Source organism: Apostichopus japonicus, chromosome 16, assembly GCF_037975245.1.
Source record: "Apostichopus japonicus isolate 1M-3 chromosome 16, ASM3797524v1, whole genome shotgun sequence".
Taxonomy (NCBI): Eukaryota; Metazoa; Echinodermata; class Holothuroidea; order Aspidochirotida; family Stichopodidae; genus Apostichopus; species Apostichopus japonicus.
The window spans coordinates 6,180,001-6,192,542 of NC_092576.1; the positions used below are offsets into that span (position 1 = coordinate 6,180,001).

At 37.6% G+C, this 12,542-nt stretch overlaps 1 protein-coding gene across 2 annotated transcripts; it reads left to right on the forward strand.

Annotated features, from left to right (window-relative positions):
* The first annotated feature begins 2,715 nt into the window (after positions 1 to 2,715).
* On the forward strand, positions 2,716 to 12,010 carry LOC139981914 (uncharacterized). 2 transcript variants are annotated; one of them, XM_071994332.1, is made up of 5 exons: positions 2,721 to 3,030; positions 4,008 to 4,097; positions 5,109 to 5,234; positions 5,671 to 5,717; positions 8,791 to 12,001. In XM_071994332.1, exons 1-5 carry the CDS (start codon positions 2,871 to 2,873, stop codon positions 8,875 to 8,877), a joined length of 510 nt encoding a protein of 169 aa, XP_071850433.1. In that variant the 5' UTR covers positions 2,721 to 2,870; the 3' UTR covers positions 8,878 to 12,001. The 2 variants fall into 2 exon arrangements, with proteins under 2 accessions (XP_071850434.1, XP_071850433.1); XM_071994333.1 differs by lacking the exon at positions 4,008 to 4,097 and having other exon boundaries at positions 2,716 to 3,030; positions 8,791 to 12,010.
* Positions 12,011 to 12,542: the final 532 nt, after the last annotated feature.

A 12,542-nucleotide genomic window follows, 5' to 3' on the forward strand; every position in this document is an offset into this window, starting at 1 on the left:
ACTTCGAAACGCTACTCGCTTAGCGCGACTTCGTACATTTTCCCAATTATTTATCTTGTCTTTTAGCTGAAGATTGATTTGCGAAAAATATCGCTATTACTCCGTTACACAAACTGCCTAAATTAAAGCGATATTTTACGCAATGAAAACCTAAATATGAAAGAGCATCTATCTTCCACTAAACTGGTGTTGAGTGAAAATCTTTGCCAAAAACATAGCAACAGTAACAGCAAACGTGTATCAAAACTCCTTAAATTGTTGTATGTTTTGCAAATTATGACTGATGGCATGTAGGAAATGCCTCAAGTAATAATTTAGGAGATGTTTGTTCACCTTATAAGTGTATTGGTATTCTTACACAAAACAATTTTCCCTTCTCGTTGCTGTGTTAACGAACCCAATTTTACCCTATACCGTTGTTAGTGGTGGTGTATGGCACATTGAAGCCAATGTAACTCGACAGTTACATATGCTTTGTCGCCGAAAATGTTTTACCAAATTGACAGATAATCGTGTATTGTGGATTTCTGTCTTGCAGATCGACTGGAAATGGGTCTTTTCTCAATAAGTTTAATATCTCGAAACTCGGAATAAAGTGGTTACAACTTGTTAAATATGCATTTTGGCGGCCTCAATTTTAGCTTTAATTTGGTGAGTAGTTTGCCAATTCTCTATAAGTATGTGTGTGATTCCAGTCCAGGGAAAGAATCACAACAGCTCTATGTGATTTCATTACAGTTGATATTCAACAAATCTTTACTTTCATTTTATGAATTCGTGTTGAGTTATCCTTCGAATGTGATACGTTTGCTTATAGCTGCAGGGGCGGATCCAGGATTTTGAGAAAAGGGGGGGGGGGGCCGACATCACGATGGTAGCACTTTAGTGATCTGCGTCCTGGGGGAGGGGGCCCTCCTTTAAAAATACTTCAGGTTCTTGGCGACTACGTTGCGTTAGATAGTGTAAAACCGCCTACACCCCCTTTCATTCAGATAATTATGATATACTTGCTAACTGTGCATTGATTATCCCTGACAGTAATAGTCAGCACTATAGCACTGAGCCGTATCTAATTAATACGTAATGTCGCGTAGGCCTGATAATTGCCTTAGTTTCAAATTTGGAATAAAAACGATCGCGTTTCAGGGAAGAGCAGCTGGATATATATTAGGCTTTTCTTTCACCAAGTTATGCCTATTAGGAATTTGAAGTACTCCCACATAAAAAAAAACGCAACTGATTTCCAAAAAGGGGGGGCCGGGTCGGCCCCCCTGGATCCGCCCCTGAGCTGTCATTGTTCTGAATATTAAAACATCTATCTTTGGAAGCATAGATATATTTGTACTTCAATCGGAGCTTTAGTAATAGCGCCACCTTCATATCAGCGTATGTTTACAGCATAATAAAATAACAAACTGGATGGTCAACTGGATATTTCTTTATGAAGCATGGTCATTCTTAGCTGTTTGAATTTTGAGCAAAAAGTTCATCTTGACTATATTTTTATCCTCTGGTTTGAATTCAGTGTTTGAAATCAGTGAGTGAGATCCATGTTACCCCAAAGGAAATTTCATATAAAATTGTTGCTTTAAAGGAGAAATAAACTCTGGGCTTTTGTAGTGTACATGCGGTAGGGGATAATTTTCTAATTCCATTTGTGAAATAACTAATCAAAATAAAGTTTCCCTAAATTTTACGCGAATTTCCCAATTATTTGTTTTACCCATTTGAACAAAGGCCATTTTGTTATTTTGTCTAACTATAGATATTATACGTTACATTATAAACAGATTGATTCATGTACTGTTTAACGCACTTAATAAGGAACTATTGCGGTTCATCAGGGGAGTAATCAGGTTTTTGGTGTGGATGGGGGGGGGGAGGGGCACAGTCAAATTGTGTCCCCATTTTCAGGCACTTAACGGTGGATTGCCGTTCTGGGTAAGGGGTATAATGGGAGGGGTCTAAAGGGAGGGTTGATTTTCGAAGGGGGCTAAGATGCAAAATGGTGCTATCATTTCCATCTTGTTAACTATACATTCGTGTACTAAAACTTTCCCTTTTTGGTACAAAATCTTCACCAATTTTTTTGGGGGAATAAACGAAATAATAAAACTTAACAATTGAATCAATAGAAAGGTCATATTGGCAAGCGGCAACCCTTACATGCATCCTGTTTTCGCGTAGCATTAATCATACTCATAGCATGCAGGCGATGTATAATCAGTGTTGTAGCAATCAACGTGACTCAATGCCCGGGTAACCTTAGCTGGTTAATTAACAGAGGCGATGAGTGTAAGGGAAGTTCGAACCTGATACTGTTAGGTCGCAACACAAACATTTTCTCTTTATATTTATCACTCTCTCCAAAGACTCCTCCCCCCACACCCATCATCGGCCCCACCCCCAGGTTTGAGTTACATTATGATTTTTTGTTGATGCTCCCTTTGATTTTTCACATTCGCCAATCGCGTCCCCAAAAGTTTATATGGTGGAGAGGGGCATTGTTTCCCCCCCCCTGCCCCTCCCCATCCCCCTTTCGCGCTGGCTACGCCACTTCTGTTCTTTCAGCCACGTGGTAAATGTACACCGGATGAGGAACTAAATAGAACAAAAAACTTACCACGGAATTCAGTGGCCTCTTAAAAATTATTGAACCGTGAAATTCTGTCATATCAACAGTGTGACTTCCGGCTTTCAAAACATATATATAATTAATCTGAAAGCACATATTGTCAGTATAGTAGTATTATGAAAACGATTCTCTTTCAGCAGATATTGCCCGTGGAATATCATTATTAGATTACCGTTATCCACGTACAGTAAATATTCAATTCAGCTTGCTAGTTCTTACCCAATTTGTTAACATCATGATCATAACCAAGATGATCGCTGTATTTGTAGTTCTCGTCGTGTTTACGGCAGTAAATAGTTTGCCGGCTTGGCCCGTCATTACTCATCTCAACAGGGAACAAGACTATGAACAGTCACCGAATAAGGAAAACAAGCCATGTGATATCCAGATCTCGGGTAAGTGTGTATATTACCCATTACTGAAATGGAAATATTAAAACAGAAGACTTGAGACAGAATTTTATTTTGTGTGTGTGTGTAAACGTGAGTGTTATTAATTTTCTACATCTATTCGGGCCAGCTTTAAAATATGGTAAAACCTGGATTTATTTTGTGTCTAAAATCATCATTAAAGTTATTGTGTTAAGGTTACATAAGATAAATCTTCTACTTACGTTATGTAATGAACAAATGTTAAGTTATAGGCCTATGATCATTAACAAAACATTCTCAATTTGTGGTAATGTACGTCATTAGCTCATAAAATACAAGTCATTCACTTAAAGAATAACTTTTATGCATAAAATTAATAATTCAATAAATCAATAATTCTGATATGTTGTAGACTACTCAAAGACAATGTAATTAGTTAAATTTTCATTTTAATGCCACTGTGAATTTGTTGAGAAATGAACGTCTAAGCATCTCAGTGTTATCGATAGAGTGGCTAGACTACGTAATCTAGCAATAAGACCACTACAACTTAAAACTCAATCTGGAAAACTATTATTGATTTACTATCAATGCTACATTCTGGAAATTAAAAAATCTTTAACCTTAATACCTAGAGAAACATTACTGAAACTCGTTGTTGTCTTAGATGACAACATACCCTGACTACGTGTATGTCACTATCAGCCTTTAAAATACAACGTTGGCTGTTTTTCTTTGATTTGGGATTTGGGGACCTATTTCGATGTAAAACATATCGGTTCTCAGATACTTCATTATGAACCTACTGATAATTCTCAGAGTGTAAAAGAAAATCTCGTCAGTTACTTTTCTTCTGCTCCGAAATGTTGGACTTTTCCAGATGCCATATGGTTTATAAAAAATATATATACAAATAAACAATCAAAAGCACTGCAGAATCACGTCATGCTAGTTAAGGTTTGTGGGGGTAATATATTAAAAAATATTTATATTATTCCTAGGTCCATGGTCTGATGTTATGAACTTCACTGCTTCACCAAACCCACCTCGATTTGATTCGTTGCTTAAATTGGATCTTGACTTGTATATAAGTACGTATAACATACAAGTACCAACTTATTCGGTACAACGTTGAGTTAACCCTTACTAAATGGTAACCAGTAGGTCTCATAACTAATTTGCTTATGTTTGCCGTTGTAATCATAACGGAAATCTTCTTTAAATTATACCATCTGAAGATACCCCCATGACTTTCATTTTGGATATTGTCATGTGGATGCTGATCATTTTTGTTAAATTGCCCAACCGCCACTTCCGTGATGTGGCTTTTTGTAAAGGCCGTGGCTATTCTTACAACCAGGAACAACATCGGCGAATTTCCGGTTACGCATGCGCAGAAAAGTAAATAAAGCAACTGCGCATGCAGTAGGGGTAACCCTAACCCTAAACCCTAACCGTAAATTATTGTTACTCCTTGTCGTAAAAAATTGCCACGTTAAAGCAACTGCGCAAGCGTAACCGGAAATTATTGTTACTCCTGGTTGTAAAAATAGCCACTTTGTTTTGAAAATGGTCCTGGCTCATAGTTTTAGTATACAAGTGTTACACTTGTAACGTCACTTGAAGGTATACCATCGCTTTACTTATCATTTTTTTTTCTGGTCAATCTCTTCGAAATACACTATCGTTGCCATCAAATGTATAGTATATGGTACTTAGAGAATCAAACCTCTCTCCCCCCCCCTTCTCCCTTTCTTTTTGAACTATGAACATTCCAGTGTGCGATTTTGTCATAATTAAGCTAAGCCTTAGTATGGTGTGTGGTTGAAAAATAAGCTAATTGAACAAATTTGGTAGAAACATTTAAACTCTTCCGTTGCAGTAGAGCTTATAAACTGCACGTCAAGCGGTGTATGATTTGGTTATGTATGCATTTATTCATGTTGGGAAAAATGCAGAATTGCAGACAACAGTTAGTTTCCTTGGCTTATTTAAGTACTAGGGAAAAATAAGGATGTCGTAAGCCAATGGCATTATGGTGGGAGCAGTACTTCAAAACTAAATTACACTAACACAGTTTACGCATTTCAATATGTTTGCAGAAGAAGACTTATTGTCTGTGACATACAAGGCAAATGTTAGCATCGATGGAAAAGGATTCCAAACTTTTGAGAAACCATTCTGTGGTTTTCAAACCAGAAGTGATTTTTGCCCTGCTGAAAAAGGAGGTATAACCTACACGTAAATTTTAAGAAAATGTCGAGGAGTACATTTTTATATAATTACATATATAAAATACATATAATTATATAAAATGTTCAGTAGCGTTATGGTCGGGTAATGTTATATCACAAGCTGCAGTTTAATGAGATTTAACCATATGGAATTTAATGGAAAAACAAAAATTCTACACTGCAAAACCATCTTAGCATCTTAGCTCTAAATGAGGGTCCTGGATAAAGAGATATTTTTCCAGATAAAAAATCGTTATAAGAAAGTATGATTCAACATTACAGATAATCAGCGAATATTTTCTTTTTCTCATTAAAGCTTGATAGTTCCTTGTTCAACTGTAAACATATTCTGAATTCAACCTGCTTGCTTTGTTATGCATTATGTTAGCTACATGGTACTTATACTTCGTTTATTCTTTATATTTGTCAGCGAGAAGTCACTACGAACTGGCAATATACGTTGGCTTTATTGTACAGGTAAGGCAAAGTCATTACCTGTGTTATGTTTAGTCGTGTGTAACAAAGGATTACAGCAATTAATAAGGGGTTAATCAACGGTCTAGCGTGCGTTACTCACAGGATTAATGCACGATCGGGGGATAATGCAAGCGATGCACGAGGGCGGAGCGTAGCGGAGCCCGAGTGCATCCAGCGATAGCATTAACACCCGGAGTGCATTAATCATGTGAGTAACGCACGCTAGACCGTTGATTAACCCCGTTCATTCATACACTACCATTTGTGTGGGGGAAAAATCATAAAACAAAACATTTTTGGTTACATATAACCAAAGATTTTATTAAAGTGATGCCCCGTAATTTTACCGTGCGTTACTCACAGGATTAACCACGGTCAGCTGACCTGAATGGACCAATAGGATTTAGGAATCTTTACTAAGTATGAATGAACACGTGATTATAATTGCACAAATATTCTGGTGGCGGTAACACCTAACCCAGGTTAAAAGTCTACAAGTATTATTTATACCCAGCCATGACCTGTCCATTTGTGTTTCTATTGTAAAAGCATTCAGGAGGTGATACATCATTATTATGCTGATTTCGAACCTGTGACTGGCTTTGACCGTACAGTTAGGTAGCATTCAGACCCATCACTAACTTTGTGCATTATTTTGTTGTTCTGATTTCGAACCTGTGATTGGTTTAGACAGTACAGTTAGGTAGTAGCATGCAGACCCATCAGTATAACGTTATCTATTCTTGTTCTGATTTTGAACCTGTGACTGGCTTAGACCGTACAGTTAGGTAGCATTCAGACCCATCTGTAAGTTTGTGCATTTTTGTTGTTCTGATTTCGAACCTGTGACTGGCTTAGACCGTACAGTTAGGTAGTAGCATTCAGACCCATCAGTATAACGTTGTCCATTTCTTGTTCTGATTTCGAACCTGTGACTGGTTTAGACCGTACAGTTAGGTAGTAGCATTCAGACCCATCGGTAAAAAAACGTTGTCTATTTCTTGTTCTGATTTCGAACCTATGACTGGCTTTGACCGTACAGTTAGGTAGTAGCATTCAGACCCATCAGTATAACGTTGTCCATTTCTTGTTCTGATTTCGAACCTGTAACTGGTTTAGACAGTATAGTTAGGTAGTAGGATTCAGACCCATCGGTAAAAAAAACGTTGTCTATTTCTTGTTCTGATTTCGAACCTATGACTGGCTTTTACCGTACAGTTAGGTAGCAGCATTCAGACCCATCAGTATAACGTTGTCCATTTCTTGTTCTGATTTCGAACCTGTGACTGGCTTAGACCGTACAGTTAGGTAGCATTCAGACCCATCTGTAAGTTTGTGCATTTTTGTTGTTCTGATTTCGAACCTGTGACTGACTTAGACCGTACAGTTATTAGGTGGTTACATCAGACCCATCAGTAACATTGTGCATTTGATATTCCAATTGCCCATACATTCTGGAAGGGTTATTGCCTTGCTGTGGACCTGTGACCGGTTTAGAAATAGTGACCTTTAATGTATATGTATCTGATTCCAAAGCGTTGTTCATATATGGTAATAATTGTGCAAACAATCTGGAGGTATTGACGCCTTGGTGTAAACGTATTGTATAGGCGTTCAAGCAGTGGCGTAGGAAGGTACTTTTGAGTGGGGGCGCTGAAGACTGATGGCCGGCCTGGGGGAGGGGTCTAAGGGGAGGGGGTACCCCCTCCCCTTTTGGATTTTTTTTGCATTTCCAGGTGGCCTCAGATGCAATTTGGTGCAATATAGCACATTTCAACCCACCCACTCCATTTTGTCTATAATTTTGCATTTTCACCTGGCCTTGGATGCAATTTGGTGCTCCAAATGAGATTTTTTCTCATTTGGAAATGAAAAAGGGGTTTTCTGACTTGCGAAGCGGGGGGGGGGCGGAATGATACTTCCGCCCCTCCATAACTTTCACTGGGGGGGCTGGCGCCCCCAGCCCCCCGGTTCCTACGCCCTTGCGTTCAAGTGATTTTCGACATGATTATGAATCATAACGTCAAAAACCTATATAGTACCAATGTACTCTTGTTAAATATGATAAATATGATGTTCACGGTATAGAGATATATAAAGAATCGAAGAACTATACGTATTCATCAGTCCCGCCCTGCAATGGAAAACAAATGTTATCCTCACAATACCATATTGAACTCGAATCTTAATCAAGCACCGATCGCCAACAGCTAGAAACATTCTTTCAGTGTGCGTAAATCATGTCATTTAGTGCAGGGTTGTCCAACCTTTTGATAAGGAGGGCCACCTCGAATGATTATGATAAAGAAGGGGCCGCGTGGGCCTCAGCTCCTGTGGCATATCCAGGGTTTCGTGCCAGAGCGGCACATTTCATTGGCCCCGCCAGGGGTATGTTAGAGGGTATGGGAAATTAAGTTACTATACAAGCGGAGGAAAAAATCGCCCAAAAGACCCCCATATTGCAGGAAATGACACTTTACAAGCCTTCTGATCTGTATCAAAACAATCTTAATGATCTCTGAAATTTATCAAGAAAGAATACCTGGGTAAAAGTACATTTGTTAATTAATGAGGTTGGTGGGCCGGACGGGACCTTGCGGCGGACCGCACTGTGGCCCGCGGGCCGTCGGTTGGACAACCCTGATTTAGTGTGTACAACTCAGTTTCTCGATTACGGGTTCCGACCTTCATCGTGAAGAATTCACGACAGTCCGGACGTCACCTCATTTTCAGAATCCGTTGGTGCGGTGGTGTGCTGCAATAATGTGTGTTTTTACGACTTGGCAGGTTTGTCAATAAAACAGATAATCAGCCACGTTATGAGATTTAAAAAAGAAAAAACACTATAATTTGAATTAGTGTGTGTAGAAAAGGTAATGCAATTACTTTATCAAATAAGCCATATTGTGCAAGTAAGATAATTTTTCCTGTACTAAGATTTTAAACCGAAAAAAAGATATTGCTTTCCTTTCCTTTCACATTTTCTTATGAAGTTATGCTAAAACCCTACTAGACATCGATTAATTTGTCTCACGGATTCTTAATTTGTCGTTTTCTCTCCTTTCTCTTAAAGTATTCGTTTTCCTGTGTCGCACAATTTCTCAACCAAGATGACGAGATGTTATTCACTATTATCACCAAGAACTGTACTATCAACTGATTATTCACGCCATCATTCGACCATTTGTATGTATTTTAGATCCTCCTGCAAGCAGGAACTCGCGAAGAAGCCTCATTGGCTTATCGAAGCCGCAAGCTGACCGAAGTCATTCTCTTACATTCACATTTAACGTCCATGATTATGAATTGTTAATTGTTAACAACTCTGTAACTGGACGACATACATTAATCTTGGAGTGACTCAAACTCGGGACCTTATGATTGAAAGGCACCGGCGTTAACCACTGTGCTAACACATCATTTGATGTATGATGTAATTCTTCTTAAGAATAAGATCACTTGACAAATCGTATTTCGTTATGTCATTAGCACATATACTGATATGAACAATATACTAATTCATTATATCACTTTTAATTAAAAATGACCATAGATAACGAGACAAATGTTTGCGTATACGCCATTTTCTGAATTGTCTTTGCAAAGATTAAAGGTAGAGTCAATCTGACGACGAAACAGTGACCCGAGCACACAAAAGTAGGCCTATATTCATTCACAATTCATTAAATGTTCCTGTCTGTGTTGTAATGTTAACTTTTTCTATAGTCAAAAACAGAGATCAAGTTTATTTTATACAAATAAACCAAGATTGGTATGAGTAAAAGAAGAGTTTCCCTTGGTATGGGTACGATTACAAATCATAAACAGAGATCAGATTTGTTTTGCGATTACATGTTATATGTTGTAGTGCGAGTAGAATTACGGACTGTGCCGAGGAGTTATTAATCACAGACAGGAAACTTAAGGAAAATTAGACAATCGGAATAGCTAGTAAAATTAATGTTGTACTTGAATATTTAGAACACATGTCGATTATTGGGAATAGTAAAATAACTAGATGTGTTGATCTTATGTACTTGCAAATTAAAGCAAGACAAAAATTGTTTCCCGCATCATATTGGCAGTACATGTAATGACATGCGTTCACAAGATTTCTTCTGGCCTATTACATAGTTTTCGGTTTACGATAAACTTATAGTAAAAGTTAAAAATGAAATATCTAATATTAAGTTTTTGAAGATTAGCTTTGTAAAATGCTATAAGAATAATTGGTAGCGATGCTGGGCATGATGCTAGGTTACAGTTAAACTGTGTAAATAAGTCATTTAAGTCTAAGTAAGTCTTTTTTTTAAGATGCTATAACAGAATGGTAATTTAAATATTTGCAAGAAGTTTTTTTTTTTTAATAACTCAATAGTGTTTTTTCTAGTACTCATTTTTTTTTGGTCAACATATATTGAACATATATTTGCTGCATTTTGCCGACACTAATGTCCCTTTTTTTCAATTGTATATGATATTATTTTCCTTCAACTTCAACACCGAAAAATCAAAAATATATCTTGTTAATTGACGTATTTATGTTTCCTTTCTTGGATCACCTGTATTTGTTTACCATTAGTAAAAGCAAACGAAGTTAGAGGGAACGGTACAAACATCTTACTATAGAACTCTGGCAAACTCAGTGAAAATATCGTGTTATTTGTTGATATAACACAGGAATTATGTTTTGGCTGTCTTATTCACCATCATTTCAACATTAAAATGGGAAGTAAGAACAAAGTCAGAATTTCATAATTATAACAGAGTATAACATTTAACTGTTGTAAATAATACGTGAAAGAATTTACAACGAAGCAACTATAGTAGTAATATACTATACCTGATTGCTATTTTAATATGTTTAAAGAATCAATATACCACCGTGCGTAAGGTGTGCAGGCGAGGGTTAAGTTCTGAATAGTGTTTGAGTTCAGGTGACCGGGTCACTATTATTAATATATTGTACTGGAGGGAATGGGCGCTAGAGTCGCGTCTTCGCTTACCAAAGAGGTAAAGGTAGTTTGGCGTAAAACTATGTTTTCGTCTGGGTCTATGTGTGGTTAAGTGAGATTCGTCCTTGAGTCTCCCCACGGCTGTTCCTGTTATATTGTAGTACTTCAGACCCGTTGTCACCCTCGACGTCTGTCATGGTGAAACCGAAAGTTTTATCGTAGGTAAACGACCCCCGGCTTGTACTTATGGCCAGAAGTCGGAACACCTATTTTTCAACCGCTGTAAATAATAATCAGTCAGTTACAAAACCTACTTCTAATCCATGTCGTTATTTGGTCTACCATCATTTATGCATGATCCCGCTATGGTGCCGAACATGCCTTTCTTACTAAGTATCGCAATTTGAGAATAATTATTTGATACTTTGTAAATCGTTATCATTGTTCTTTAGCAAACGATAATCAGATGCAACTATGATGGTAATTGTCTTTCTGTTTTTGTTCATGTTTCCATCGGTATAAGGAAATTTACCTTCATGGTAGGCGAGTACTTCTTATTACACTGTATGTGGTAATGGGGCACATCGTGAGACCTGTAACTCTCAGAACAAATCGTCCAAGAATGTTCAATGCATAATAGAATGTGTGTAACTATGATGGTCTCAGTAATGTTGGAAGAATCTAGCGATGTTTATAGGCTGTTACCCGCAGAGCATTATAAGCATTTAAATCAGAACTGTAGAGTTGAATCAAAGTTCATATAAAGTTCACTATAGGTAAACTTCAATTTGGTTAAAAGATTTTAAAGTCGTCTGAGGTTTCTGGGGGATCCATTGTATGACTCAAATTTCTTTGATATTTTACCTATTTAACTACGGAGTCTGTATGATGATGCCAGAACCCGTGTCGATCAGTTTATTGTTCTACTCAACATATGAGAGCAACTAACAAACACCTCCATACATAACACAGAACAAAGGGACAAAGAGACGGCTCGGCTAGAACTAACACCTACAACCGTTTTAGGACTGCTGTGCGTTGTATTTAGTTCCTTCTTTAAGCTTTTCATTGAAAATAACCATGATTGTTCCTTCTTTTTATTGTAAACATGTTACACGCTACGCAAACCATAACATAACTGACAATGGTTGTTCCTTCTTTCTAGTTTAGCCTACCTCTTTGTGTAAATGTTACACGCTACACACACGGTTTTAAGTTCAGTCTACACTTCATAAAGAGGACATCGTAGTTAGGCTTTATAAGCAGTTGGTTAGGCCTAATCTTGAGTATGCTGTGCAGGCTTGGAACCTATATTTTGCTAAAGATAAGGAAGTACTTGAAAAGGTCCAGAGGAGGGCTACTAGGATGATTAGTTCCTTAAAGAGTGTTCCTTATTATAGGCGGTTACAACTGTTGAATCTCACCACACTGGAGCTTAGGAGGTTACGTGGGGACTTGATTGTTCCAGTTGTACCAGAGGTCATTGTCTTAAACTCCAAAAGTCACATAGTAGGATTAATATTCGGCATAACTTTCTTCTAATAGGGTTGTGAATTAATGGAACGGTTTGCCTGAGAAAGTTGTACTTGCAAGTAGTGTCAATGGGTTTAAGAATGCTTTGGACAAGCACTTTAATCATTGTACTCGGGTCTGAGTGTTGAGTCTTCAGATTTTTCTCTCTATAGGGTCCTTGATGGGGACTTAAGTGTCCCTCCTGATCCTTTTTTTCTACTAAACTAAACTAAACATAGCGAGTATTGCACAGTATTGCAAAAAAAATTCAAGCCATAAATAATAAATTTCATGCAAGGTGTTGGGACCAGCCAGAGAAGTTTTTTCCCTTAATTTTATTATGAACATTTGCATACAC